General features: G+C 42.8%; 1 protein-coding gene across 1 annotated transcript in view; it reads left to right on the top strand.

The window, feature by feature from the left end:
* Dhc93AB (Dynein heavy chain at 93AB) overlaps positions 1-14,778 on the top strand; it is a 646,785-nt gene that overhangs the window by 625,733 nt on the left and 6,274 nt on the right. The window contains exons 62-68 of the mRNA XM_070089003.1: positions 169-306; positions 882-1,107; positions 1,310-1,485; positions 1,763-2,005; positions 4,687-4,869; positions 5,080-5,253; positions 12,981-13,129. Of these exons, the coding sequence (XP_069945104.1) occupies positions 169-306; positions 882-1,107; positions 1,310-1,485; positions 1,763-2,005; positions 4,687-4,869; positions 5,080-5,253; positions 12,981-13,129 (1,289 nt within the window). The remainder of the gene's footprint in view (positions 1-168; positions 307-881; positions 1,108-1,309; positions 1,486-1,762; positions 2,006-4,686; positions 4,870-5,079; positions 5,254-12,980; positions 13,130-14,778) is intronic.

Raw genomic sequence — 14,778 nt, 5'->3', positions numbered from 1 at the left:
TAATTGATTATGAGGATATTTTCCTTTACTTCTCAGGGCAAACATTCATAGATAAAGAGTCCTTCCGTTTTTGTAAATAGCTGTAAGAATATCCATCTCTTCTCATGTCACATCTACAGAAAAACTCTTAGCTATATATTCACGCAAGTCTTTCTTCATTTCACGAAGAACATTCACCTGGTGCGTCAGTGGCTGCCTAGGCTAGAGAAGAAGCTGGAGGCGAATTTAGAGTCTGCACACCAGGACTACCGGGTTTTCATGAGCGCTGAACCTGCTAACAGACCCGAGAACCACATTCTGCCTCAGGTGTGTATTAGTTTTCTGATAAATTTATGAAGAAGCTACATAATGACACATCAGAAACACAAAGTTGTTGATCAATAGGAACTCAGTGAAGTTTAATTGTGCGGTGTCACTCAGTGGAGTAAATTTGAAGGGAGATGAAGAGAAAACCATGAAAAAGTGGATTTAAGAATTGGAATATGTTATCCAATGTGGGTGGCAAAAGTTGGATAATGTCTTACAAAAGCTTAGAACATTTACCTTCTAGTTTTCGAATTCCTACTGGTTGTCCATACACTGAACTCTAAGATAATTTTCTCTCCGTAGTCTGATACTCTATGGCATTCCATTCACAGAACAATGAATACACTATTTCCAGTTCTTGCTAAGGTCATAATGATGCCAGAAAAATACATTAACTTATGATAATACTCTGATACCAGTTAAAGCAAATTCTAGTAACCCTTTAGTTCTGTTCATCATATTGTATCCTAGAATTAACTGATTCACATTTCCTTCACAATTCGCAAAATTTTACAAAATATTTTTCAGAAGATATTACATTCATTCAGTGCAAACTCTACTTTTAACATTACTAGGGGCTGTTGGAATCAGCCATCAAGATCACCAATGAACCGCCGAGAGGAATGCAAGCAAACCTCCACAAAGCTCTCAACAACTTTACTCAGGAGACACTCGAGATGTGCTCCAAGGAGGCTGAATTCAAGTCCATCCTCTTTTCCCTCTGCTATTTCCATGCCTGCGTCGCTGAGAGAAGGAAGTTTGGACCTCAGGGTTGGAACAGACCTTATCCCTTTAACACAGGTAGGGAACCAATGTCATTGTTTATTGGCTTTTTATTAATTTCATAACGATTTTAATCATCTTTATCCCCATCATTAGCACTACTCTTTCGTATTTACCATATTGCTAATGATTTGGGTTAAGCAAACTACTCATTTTCGACCACATTACGCCAGATATCTCAGCTCCAGAGGAACCTTCTTATATTCCTCTTAATTCACAGGTGACTTGACCATCAGTGTTAATGTATTGTACAATTACCTGGAGGCCAACAGCAAGGTGCCATGGGAGGACCTCCGCTACCTCTTCGGGGAGATCATGTACGGAGGACACATCACTGATGACTGGGATCGGGTTCTCTGTCGCACTTACCTCGAGGAATTCCTTCACCCGGACCAGGTATGCCAATATATTTCTGGAAATGTATTATATACAATTTCTTTTACCGCTTACGTCTGCACGATTCCAGTCAGGAGCTATATTTCCACGTAGAGTAAAGGTAATATTGATAGTATAACAATGATAATTAATAATAATTATAATAATAATAAAAATATAAGAAAATATTACTAATACCTGGAAGCAATAAAGTAATTCGTCTTTAACGGCAGCCAAACTATTGAACAAATATGTTACGGTATTTTCGTTAACCGACTCAAAATTATGTGGCCTGTAGCTTGACGGAGAGCTGAACTTAGCACCGGGGTTTCCCACTCCTCCCAACCTGGACTACTCAGGATATCACAGCTATATAGACACCTGCCTGCCTGCCGAGTCCCCACACCTGTATGGTCTCCATCCTAACGCTGAGATTGGCTTCTTGACCATGACTTCGGAGCACCTCTTCAAGACGGTGTTCGAACTGCAGCCCCGCGACATGGGAAACTCTGGCGGGGTAGTCATCACCAGGGAGGACAAGGTTAATAAGAGTGATTTTGCTCCTATCGCTTAAATATTCGTATTATATACACAAAAGACATTAAACTGAAATTTTGAAAAAACGAATAAAAATTAACTTAAACATTTTATATTATATTTTATTATATCGGATCATTATTGAGGAAAATAACAAGAAGTAAGAGAGATGTAAGAGTTTATAAACTAAGGGAAGAGGAAGTTAGGTTGAGTATAAGCAATTGTTGAGAAAAAGGTGGGCTAGTGAGTGTAGGTAGTGTGGGAGTTGAAGAGGGGTGGGATAGTTTTAAAAATGCGCTGCTAAATTGCGGGGCAGACGTTTGTGGCTATAGGAGGGTGGGTGCAGGAGGAAAGAGGAGTGACTGGTGGAATGATGAGTTAAAGTCTGTGAAAAAAGAGAAAAAGGTCTCTTATAAGAGGTTTTTACAGAGCTGAAGAGATATAAGAAGTGTGGAGTATATGGAGTATATGGAGAGTAAGAGAAAGATGAAGAGAGTGGTAAGGGACTGCAAAAGGAGAGCAAATTATGCAGTGGGCGAGGCGCTGTCAATAAATTTTGCTGAGAATCAGAAAATTTTTTGGAGTGAGATAAATAGGTGAAGAAAGCCTAGGGAACGAATGGATTTGTCAGTTAAAAACAGAATAAGGGAGTTAGTAGATGGGAAGTTGGAGGTATTGGGTAGATGGCTGGAATATTTTGAAGAACTTATAAATGTCGATGAAGAAAGGAGGCGGTAATTTCATGCACTGGCCAGGGAGGTATAACATCTCTTAGGAGTGAAGAAGAGCCAGATGTGAGTGTGGGGGAGGTGCGTGAGTCAATACGTAGAATGAAAGGGGGTACAGCAGCTGGAACTGATGGGATCAAGACAGAAATGTTAAAAGCAGGCGGGGATATAGTTTTGGAGTGGTTGGTATTTTTGTTTGGTAAATGTATGAAAAAGGGGAAGGTACATAGGGATTGGCAGAGAACATGTATAGTTCCTTTATGTAGAGGGAAGAGTGACAAAAGAAATTGTAAAAATTATAGGGGAATAAGTCTACTGAGTATATCAGGTAGAGTGTATGGTAGGGTTATTATTGAAAGAATTAGATGTAAGATAGAGAGTAGGATTGCAGATGAACATGGAGGCTTTAGAATGGGTAGGGGATGTGTAGATCAAGTGTTTACATTGAAGCATATATGTGAACAATATTTAGATAAAGGTAAGGAAATTTTCACTGCATTTATGAATTTAGAAAAGGCATATGATAGAGTGGATAGGGGAACAGTGTGGCAGATGTTGCAAGTATATGGAATATGTGGTAAGTTACTAAATGCTGTAAAGAGTTCTTATGAGGATAATGAGGTTCAGATTAAGGTGTGTAAGAGAGAGGGAAATTACTTCCCAGTAAAAGTATGCCTCAGACAGGGATGTGTAATGTCATGATGGTTGTTTAATATATTTATAGATGAGGTTGTAAAAGAAGTAAATCCTAGGATGTTGGGGAGAGGGATGAAATTAAATTATGGGAAGTCAAATACAAAATGGGAGTTGACACAATTACTTTTGCTGATGACACTGTGCTTTTGGGAGATTCTAAAGTTGCAAAGTTTGGGAGGGTGTGTAAAGAAAGAAAGTTGAAAGTGAACATAGGTAAAACTCATTAACAGAGCTGCGGCTGACCAGGTGTAGATCCTGTATCGCCATGCCCAGCCCTGTGAGAACAGGACACAGTACACATCCCTCTGTCCACTGGACTACAGGAGAATTTGTGGTCAAGTGGATAGGGGGATTCCTATTGTGCCCTGTTCTCATAGGGGTGGGCATTGCGATGCAGGATCGAATCCTGGCCAACTGCAGTTTTGTTAATGATTCAAAATCACTTGTTTCATAATTCCATTTTTATAGATAAGAGTAAGGTGATGAGGGTATTAAACGATTTAGGTAAAGAAAAATGGGATATCACACTGGAGGTAAGGAGTATGGGAGAAGTGAATATTATGCAGAGAATTCGTAGTGTGGAGTTACTAGCAGTATTAGTCATAGGGCTGAAGAGGGGTTGTTGAGGTGGTTTGGTCATTTAGAGAGGATGTAACAAAGTAGAATGACTTGGAGAGCGAATAAATCTGTAGTGGAAGGAAGGCTGGGTAAGGGTCGTCCTAAGATATGTTGGAGGGAGGTTGGTAAAGGAGGTTTTGCTTTGACTTTCAGCAAGCGTGCGTTAGCATGCTAGACAGGAATGAATGGAGACGAATGTTTTTTTGGGACCTGACGAGCTGTTGGAGTGTGATCATGGTAATATTTTGTGAAGGGATTCAGGGAAACCGGATAACCGGAGATGGGAAGCACAATGCCTGCACTTTAAAGGAGGGGTTTGGGATATTGGCTCTTTGGAGTGACATCTCAACTGTCGTATCTGATCGCCTCTGCAAAGACAGTGATTATATATGAATGATGGTGAAAGTTTTGAGTGATTATGGAAGATTTTTCTTTCTTTTTTTTTTTGGGGGGGGGGGGGAGGGTCACCCTGACTCGGTGGGACACGACCGACGAGTTAAAAATAATTAAATGTGAAGTTCATCTTTCAAGTTGGTAGAAATTTTTATTCAGCAAAGAACTTACAAAAGGAGAAATGCTCATGTTTCCACTGGGAAACATGACGTGTTTCTGTTATTATTCTAACCTGCCGAACTTTCTTCAGGTGAAGCAAACTCTGGACGAGATCCTGGAGAAGCTACCGGAGGAGTTCAACATGACGGACATCACGGGCAAAGTGGAGGAGCGGACTCCATATGTCGTAGTGGCCTTCCAGGAGTGCGAGAGGATGAACCTTCTTACCCGCATCATAAGGTCCACTCTCAAGGAACTCGACCTGGGCTTTAAGGTATAGAATTCATGTCTCACATTATATGCACGATTTTTTGGCTTCAATTGCACATCGCGGGCCTTTTACTTTCAGGAATTAAGAGATGAAGACTAACAATAGAAGATAAATATTTGAGCTTAGAAGCCAAAGTACAAAACAACAGCTTTAAATTATCCTTGTATATAGAGGCAGAATGTGCGAGAAATTTAAAAAAAAAATATTTTTCAGGGGGAATTGAAAATGACATCAGTAATGGAAGAACTCTGCGAGTCGCTGTTCTTGGACCAGGTACCAGAGACTTGGATAGCCCGCGCGTACGCATCCACCTATGGTCTCACCACTTGGTACGCTGACCTCCTCCTCAGGATGAAGGAACTTGAGACGTGGGTTGGAGACTTCCAGGTCAGTTTACAATGATGCGTGGTCTCTTTCCTGGCTTTGGAATTAATAGTTTGCCTGTTAAAAAATAGTGATATATAAAACCTTATAATTTGCATAAATGCCCAGAGCAAGGGATCAGTGGCCCCTTCTGTATATATATTTCTATATGTAAAAGAAGAAAACTTTTGTCTCATCTTTTCGGGTCACTAGGCGACGATGGGAGATGGCCGGTGGTTTATATATATATATATATATATATATATATATATATATATATATATATATATATATATATATATATATATATATTTATATATATATATATATATATATATATATATATATATATATATATATATATATATATATATATATATATATATATATATATGTCGTGCCGAATATGTAAAACTGGTCAATTAGCAAGAACTTATTTAAAATTAAGTCCTTTCTAAAATTTTCTCTTATACATTTAAAGATATATTTTTTTCAGTAATGATAAGGATCCCCTTACTGGACACTCTGATGATGTGATTTCATGCTCTCCAAACAGGAGTATTGATTTCTTGCTATATCCAGCGAGGGGGTTGGACTTCCAGCAGGCATGCGTGAGCGTGTTTGATAGGAGTGAATGGAGACAAATGGTTTTTAATACTTGACGTGCTGTTGGAGTGTGAGCAAAGTAACATTTATTAAGGGGTTCAGGGAAACCGGCAGGCCGGACTTGAGTCCTGGAGATGGGAAGTACAGTGCCTGCACTCTGAAGGAGGGGTGTTAATGTTGAAGTTTAAAAATTGTAGTGTAAAGCACCCTTCTGGCAAGACAGTGATGGAGTGAATGATGGTGAAAGTTTTTCTTTTTCGGGCCACCCTGCCTTGGTGGGAATCGGCCAGTGTGATAATAAAAAATCCAGCTGAAGCAAAAGGAAAGAGACCAGGGAAATGTTCTTGCACAGCTGCTAATATCACGTCTCTTTTCAGGAGGTTAAATGCATTCTTGAAATCTAATTTTACCACTGCACTGTTCTCAGGCAGGTTGTTGAAATATGCCCTTGTTACATGAACTGCTGCTTCACTTCCTTGAGAGACCCCAAAGTCAAGTTGGTTTGGTTGAAGCATCATGGCTGCCTCTGTGCGAATACTTCTGGCAGCAGCTTTGGACACGAGACAGCGAGAAGTGTTGCCCACTGCAATTGGCCTAATTCCTCCGTCCTTCTTTTTAAGGACGCAAAGTGATGCACCATAAAAGAAAGGTTAAATATCGTCAGGAATCAGACCAGCCAAGGAATTGTTGACGACTCTATTGATCTCTGAAAGCAATGTCTCTGCAATCTGCCCGATAACTGGGCAACTGTATCTTCACTGGTGATAATTCTGATTGCTCCCACTGTGTTGCCCTCTTCAATTCTCTTGCTCATCTGGACTTTGATTTTTTCGCTGTCAGTGGAGTGAGTGGAAGCTCTGCCTCTCCCGTTTTTGTATTGACGGGGAAGGCGAATGAGGTTATTAGCTCTAGGAAAGTCTCTTAAGGATTTAATAATCAATGAGGCTAGCCTTTTCCCCTTCTTTCCGGCACAGCTAAACAGACATTGCCAAAAAGTAGCAAGTTGTGCCATGCCTTGATGGTTGGTGGAACATTTAGGATAGAGGAACCATTGTTTACTTTTTTTAAGAGGTCTGTAAGTTTCCCAGCTGCGTGTGAACGGGCTGCTTTGGGAACATGTGTGAGTGTCCTGGTACCTGTTGCTTTAATTGCTTCCAAGATATTATCTGATGACATGACATCTGTTGGAGTGGGTTCAGGTGCCTGAGGTGGCTCTGGATCATCACTTTCCACAGGAGGACATCCTGAACCAGGGCAACTACCGTGTTTGCGGAGGAAACCATTAGAGTTGAGACATCGAAGCTGTAAACACGACCGACACTTGTCTCTCCTAGTATTGCCAGCCATGCCATTTCCCTGGCTGCTCGCTTCCTACAGATTGGCATCCATCTGACTAGCTAGACTGTAGGAGTGGAATATGACATTCTGGGTGGGTATGGCGCGTAAAAGGTAGTGAACTTGACCATGGTGGCCTAGTAGGGCTTGAGGGGCTGGTGAGAGGCTAGGAGGGGAAACCTGCCCTCCGTAGGGGAGCCGCTGGGAATTGGGTTGGGGAGACCCAGGTAGTTGGGTGGGGGAGGCTTTGGTTGTTGGGTGGGGGTAGCCCAGGGACTAGTGTGAGGGGAGTACTATATACATGGACTTGAACACAATATATTATTCACACTGTCTTACAATACACACATTATTTGTTTCCCATGTGCATCATGAAAAATGTGTGTTCCAACTCCAGCTACACACGGCGCATTTTCCCTTTCCCCCGTGGCGTGGAGGAAGGCGGCACTGACTGCTCACTCCCCCGTGGCGTGGAGGAAGGCGGCACTGACTGCTCACTCCCCCGTGGCGTGGAGGAAGGCGGCACTGACTGCTCACTCCCCCGTGGCGTGGAGGAAGGCGGCACTGACTGCTCACTCCCCCGTGGCGTGGAGGAAGGCGGCACTGACTGCTCACTCCCCCGTGGCGTGGGGAGGGCGGCACTGACTGGTCACTCCCCCGTGGCGTGGAAGAAGGCGGCACTGACTGCTCACTCCCCCGTGGCGTGGGGAGGGCGGCACTGACTGCTCACTCCCCCGTGGCGTGGAGGAAGGCGGCACTGACTGCTCACTCCCCCGTGGCGTGGGGAGGGCGGCACTGACTGGTCACTCCCCCGTGGCGTGGAAGAAGGCGGCACTGACTGCTCACTCCCCCGTGGCGTGGGGAGGGCGGCACTGACTGCTCACTCCCCCGTGGCGTGGAGGAAGGCGGCACTGACTGCTCACTCCCCCGTGGCGTGGGGAGGGCGGCACTGACTGCTCACTCCCCCGTGGCGTGGAAGAAGGCGGCACTGACTGCTCACTCCCCCGTGGCGTGGGGAGGGCGGCACTGACTGCTCACTCCCCCGTGGCGTGGGGGTCGGCGGCACTGACTGCTCACTCCCCCGTGGCGTGGGGAGGGCGGCACTGACTGGTCACTCCCCCGTGGCGTGGAAGAAGGCGGCACTGACTGCTCACTCCCCCGTGGCGTGGGGAGGGCGGCACTGACTGCTCACTCCCCCGTGGCGTGGAGGAAGGCGGCACTGACTGCTCACTCCCCCGTGGCGTGGGGAGGGCGGCACTGACTGCTCACTCCCCCGTGGCGTGGAAGAAGGCGGCACTGACTGCTCACTCCCCCGTGGCGTGGAGGAAGGCGGCACTGACTGCTCACTCCCCCGTGGCGTGGAGGAAGGCGGCACTGACTGCTCACTCCCCCGTGGCGTGGGGAGGGCGGCACTGACTGGTCACTCCCCCGTGGCGTGGAAGAAGGCGGCACTGACTGCTCACTCCCCCGTGGCGTGGGGAGGGCGGCACTGACTGCTCACTCCCCCGTGGCGTGGAGGAAGGCGGCACTGACTGCTCACTCCCCCGTGGCGTGGGGAGGGCGGCACTGACTGCTCACTCCCCCGTGGCGTGGAAGAAGGCGGCACTGACTGCTCACTCCCCCGTGGCGTGGAGGAAGGCGGCACTGACTGCTCACTCCCCCGTGGCGTGGAGGAAGGCGGCACTGACTGCTCACTCCCCCGTGGCGTGGGGAGGGCGGCACTGACTGGTCACTCCCCCGTGGCGTGGAAGAAGGCGGCACTGACTGCTCACTCCCCCGTGGCGTGGGGAGGGCGGCACTGACTGCTCACTCCCCCGTGGCGTGGAGGAAGGCGGCACTGACTGCTCACTCCCCCGTGGCGTGGGGAGGGCGGCACTGACTGGTCACTCCCCCGTGGCGTGGAAGAAGGCGGCACTGACTGCTCACTCCCCCGTGGCGTGGGGAGGGCGGCACTGACTGCTCACTCCCCCGTGGCGTGGAGGAAGGCGGCACTGACTGCTCACTCCCCCGTGGCGTGGGGAGGGCGGCACTGACTGCTCACTCCCCCGTGACGTGGAAGAAGGCGGCACTGACTGCTCACTCCCCCGTGGCGTGGGGAGGGCGGCACTGACTGGTCACTCCCCCGTGGCGTGGGGAGGGCGGCACTGACTGGTCACTCCCTTGTTAACATTAACCCCACATTACTTTTCCATAATATATGCCTCTAATTCTTGCATGCATCAACACATAATAATTTCTAAGTTAACTGGAAGAATGGCGCATGATGCTGGAGGTAGATGTTTTGATGAGAGCTTTTCGAGGTTTGTATATACCATAATCTTGGCCGGCACTCACACACAGTGTAGGCCCTATTCTCCCCCACCCCCACTGGCCATCTTCCCTGCTACCATAACTCTTCAACCTTCACAAACTGCACAACACTTCCATTATATACGTTGAAACGGTGCACAAGAATGTCTTCTCGCTGCACTGGAATCTTCCCAGAGTATTCACACTGAGTTTTGTTCAGTCTATCAGTTATCAGTTATGCTTGAAAATCTCGCAGCTAACCCACCACACGTCTTGCCATGCCAGCGCCTGGCAGTGAATATATATATATATATATATATATATATATATATATATATATATATATATATATATATATATATATATATATATATATATATATATATATATATATATATATATATATATATATATATATATATATATATATATATATATATATATATATATATATGTATATATATATATATATATATATATATATATATATATATATATATATATATATATATATATATATATATATATATATATATATATATATATATATATATATATATATATATATATATATATATATATATATATATATATATATATATATATATATATATATATATATATATATATATATATATATATATATATATATATATATATATATATATGTATATATATATATATATACATATATGCAATAAGATCACAGTTCCTTGATAAAGTGAGTAGTCACGAAAGCGCTTGGAATTTCTCTATTCTTTCAGAGTGGTTGTTTTGCATATATATATATATATATATATATATATATATATATATATATATATATATATATATATATATATATATATATATATATATATATATATATATATATATACATTTATTTATTTGTTTATTTATTTATTTATTTATTTTTATTTATTAACACATCGGCCATTTCCCACCAAGGCAGGGTGGCCCGAAAAAGAAAAACTTTCATCATCATTCACTCCATCACTGTCTTACCAGAGGCATGCTTATACTACAGTTATAAAACTGCAACATTAACACCCCTTTTCAGAGTGCCGGCACTGTTACCATCTCCAGGACTCAAGTCCGGGCTGCCGGTTTCGCTGAATCACTTCATAAATGTTACCTTGCTCACACTCCAACAGCACGTCAAGTCCTAAAAACCATTTGTCTTCATTTGCTCCTACCTAACACGCTCACGCACTCTTGCTGGAAGTCCAAGCCCCTCATACACAAAACCTCCTTTACCCCCTACCTCCAACCTTTCCTAGGCTGACCCCGACCCCGCCTTCCTTCCACTACAGATCTACATACTCTCGAAGTCATTCTGCTTCGTTCCAGCCTCTCTACATGTCCACACCATCTCAATAACCCCTCCTCAGCCCTCTGGGATAATAGTTTTGGTAATCCCACACCTCCTCCTAATCTCCAAACTATGGATTCTCTGCATTATATTCACACCACACATTACCCTCAGACAACTCCCACTTTGTGTTAGATTCTTTATCTTTTAACTCCACACCTCTTGCCAACACCCGAACATTCACTTCTCTTACAATTTCGTCTATAAATATATTGAGCAACCACGGTGACATCACACATCCCTGTCTAATGCCTACTTTTATTGGGATGTAATCTCCCTCTCGCCTACATACTCTAACCTGAGCCTCACTATCCTCGTAAAGACTCTTCGCTGCTCTCAATAACCTACCTCCTATTCCATACATTTGCAACATCTGCCACATTGCCCTGTTATCCACCTTACCATACGCTCTTTCCAAATCCATAAATGTCACAAAAACCTCTTTACCTTTATCTAAACACTGTTCACCTCCTCAAGTCCGGCCTGTCGGTAACAGTTACAGTTACGCTGGTATAATTTAGTACTCTGGTGTACATTTTTTCCACTTAGTCATTTCATTTTACCTGTTTTTTCTAATTCGTGTTTTTCACAGCAAACACCTGGTCCACACACCCCCTGTCCTTCCTAAAGCCTCCTTGTTCATCTGCTATCCTGCTCTCCGTCTTACTCTTAATTCTTTCAATAATAATTCTACCATACACTTTACCAGGTATACTCAAAAGACTTATTCCCCTTTAATTTTTATACTCTCTTTTGTCCCCTTTGCCTTTATACAAAGGAACTATGCATGCTCTCTGCTTGTCCCTAGGAACCTTACCCTCTTCCATAAATTTATTAAATAAAAAACATTAACCACTCCAAAACTGTATCCCAACCTGATTGTAACATTTCTATATTTATCCTATCAATCCCAGCTGCTTTACTCCTTTCATTCTACCCACTGCCCCCACTCACTTCCCCTACACGAAATCACAGCTTCCCTATCTTCATCAACATTTAAAAAATCCTCAATATATTCCTCCATCTTCCTGATTCCTCTGATACTGCATTTAATAACTCTCCTCTCCTATTTTTAACTAACATATCCATTCGTTTCCTAGGTTTTCTCAACTTATTAATCTCACTCCAAAACTTTTTCTTATTTTCAACAAAATTTATTGATAACATGTCACCCACTCTCTCATTTGCTCTCTTTTAACATTGCTTCACCACTCTCTTAACTTCTCTTTTTCTCTCCATATACTCCTCCCTCCTTGCATCACTTCTACTTTGTAAAAACCTCTCATATGCTAACTTTATCTCTTTACATCATCAGTTCACCAATCGCTCTTCTTCCCTTCCGCACCCACTTTCCTGGAACCACAAACTTCTGCTGAACACTCTAACACTATATTCTTAAACTTACCCCACACATCTTCTACCTCATTGCCTGTACTTACACTAGCCCATCTGTCCTCTAACAGTTGTTTATATTTTACCCTAACTGTCTCCTCCTTTAGTTTATAAACCTTCACCTCTCTCATACTTGCTGCTTCCCTTTTTCTTGTATCCCATCTACCTTTTACTCTCACTGTAGCTATAACTAAAAAGTGATCTGATATAACTGTGGGCCCTCTATAAACATGTACTTCCTGAATTCTACCCAACAATCTTTTTTCTACCAATATGTAGTCCAACAAACTACTGTCATTTCTCCCTATGTCATATCTTGTATACTTATTTATCCTCTTTTTCTTAAAATATGTGTTAGTTATAGCCAAACCCCTTTCTAAACAATGTTCAATCAAATGCTTCCCATTATTATTTACACCTGGCACCCCAAACTTACCTACTTCTAAATGCTTCTCCTACTTTAGCATTAAGGTCCCTTACCACAATTACTCTCTCACGTGGCTCAAACGCTCCACACACTCACTTAACATCTCGTGTCATTGCAAGAAGTGCACAGCTGCGAAGATACTTCGACTGTGTTACGCTATGTTGTACTAATACGAATATTATTAACTATAACAATAGCTGTGATATAATCACCTTTGCATGTAGTGTCTGTTAATCAATTTTACAATCCAGCGTATAGATATGAAGCAAATACTTCTCCATCAGACGAACGAATAATTTCTTACCAATATATGTGTCTGACTTGACGCAGGTGCCTCCATCAGTGTGGCTGGCTGGCTTCTTCAACCCTCAGAGCTTCTTGACGGCCATCATGCAGAGCACCGCCCGCAAGTGTGAGATGCCATTAGACCAAATGTGTCTGCAATGTGATGTCACTAAAAAAAATAAGGAAGACTTCACGTAAGCTTTACTGATACATTTTTGATTTTCAGTTAATGTTTCTGGTTACATTTTTAATATTAATTCTGTAATCTAACCCGTATTTATCAATTATTTATATGTAATGCTTATATGCTTTTTAATTTGGTATCATTAAGTGTATAAAATGTATGTTTGCGCTTCACTGTGTATATTTTAATGTGCTTGGTTTTGAGAGTAAGGAAGTATTTATCATATTTTAAACGATACTACTTACTGACCTCTGTCTTATGGATGGTGCACCTTACTCTCTCAGTTCTCCATTACCACTGGTGCTCTCCATTTTGCGTGTTGCAGTCTTCAGGACTCTCTACCACAGACCCGCCATAGTATTTGGCTGGTGACATTTTCCACTTCCGTCTTGAAAGTCAAAGCATTAAGTCCTTAAAGGAGGATCGAACCTCCTACGTTCCACATTCATATTTTTATCTTTGTTTACATTTTATATTACAGTAGTGTGCAGATTATTTGGCACAGGAGAAAATTATGTGATTATCATATAAAGTCTTAGTCCCCGGCTTAATTAATGAAGTTTGGGGTTCTTTTATTTTCAGAAGTTTGCTACCGACTTCTAGCAACCATCCAGCTGTGGTGTTACCCTGCAACTCTTGTCAGTGCCACAACATCCGTTGTTCTGTAAGGTTGTACCTATACGCTTGCTCTGTGAGTGAATGTGTTTTCGTCAAATTCTCCCCGTCATGATTACTGCTGAAATTCATGATGGATGTTACACCTAGGAAGCATGCAAGTATTGTAGGTCTTAAAAAACAAATTGATTTAAATATCAGACAGATCACCGAAAATTTGAGCCTAGTGAAGTCATCTATTGGTCATATTCTGATGAGAGCTGACAACACTGGTGTATGTGGAGTGCTGTGTCGAGGAAAATGTGGAAGAAAACTCCAGACAGCACCTCGCGATGACAAGGTTACCATAACAAATAGTGTGGAGGATCCCAAGAAAAACCAGCAAAGATCTACAGAGAGATTTGGCTTCAGCTGCGTAAATGTTGATTCTTTAACTGTTCGACGAAGGCACCTTGATGTAAGCAGAATTGCCAGAAGTCCAGTAAAGTAACAATTATTGGCCTATGAAGAAAAAACGGCTACGGTTGGCACTTAACCATAATGGATAGACGACAGATAGATGGAGAAAAGTTATATTTTCAGAATTGGCGCATTTTGCAGTACATGGGTACAGATCAATGGTAGTGAGACGGAATGGACACATTCAACAAGCGCCAAAACACTCGACTAAGATGTCTTGGGGTAGTTTTACTGCTAAAGGCGCTAGACTGCTTGTTATTGTTGAGTGAACGATGAACAGTGACAAATATAAAGCAATCCTGGCAACTCATTTGCTTCCCACTGTGGACAGAAACTTTCCTGATGGAGAAGGCATTTTTCAGCAGATATTGCTCCATTCCACTTCCAGAAAATAAGCTGATATTCTTCGAAGAGAGTGGGCCAAGCGTTCTAAATTGGCCTGGGACCTCTCCTGACCTCAACCCAACTAACCATCTACAGGCATTAACCAAATGCAGGATCTCGAAACAAGCCTGTTCAACCGTGGAGTAGCTAATTCTTTTTGTTATTAGGACTTAACACCACGAAGAAAAACTTGCCAAAATG

This window comes from Cherax quadricarinatus, chromosome 27 (assembly GCF_038502225.1).
Source record: "Cherax quadricarinatus isolate ZL_2023a chromosome 27, ASM3850222v1, whole genome shotgun sequence".
In the NCBI taxonomy this organism is placed as follows: Eukaryota; Metazoa; Arthropoda; class Malacostraca; order Decapoda; family Parastacidae; genus Cherax; species Cherax quadricarinatus.
This window is presented reverse-complemented; position numbering and strand designations above follow the sequence as displayed.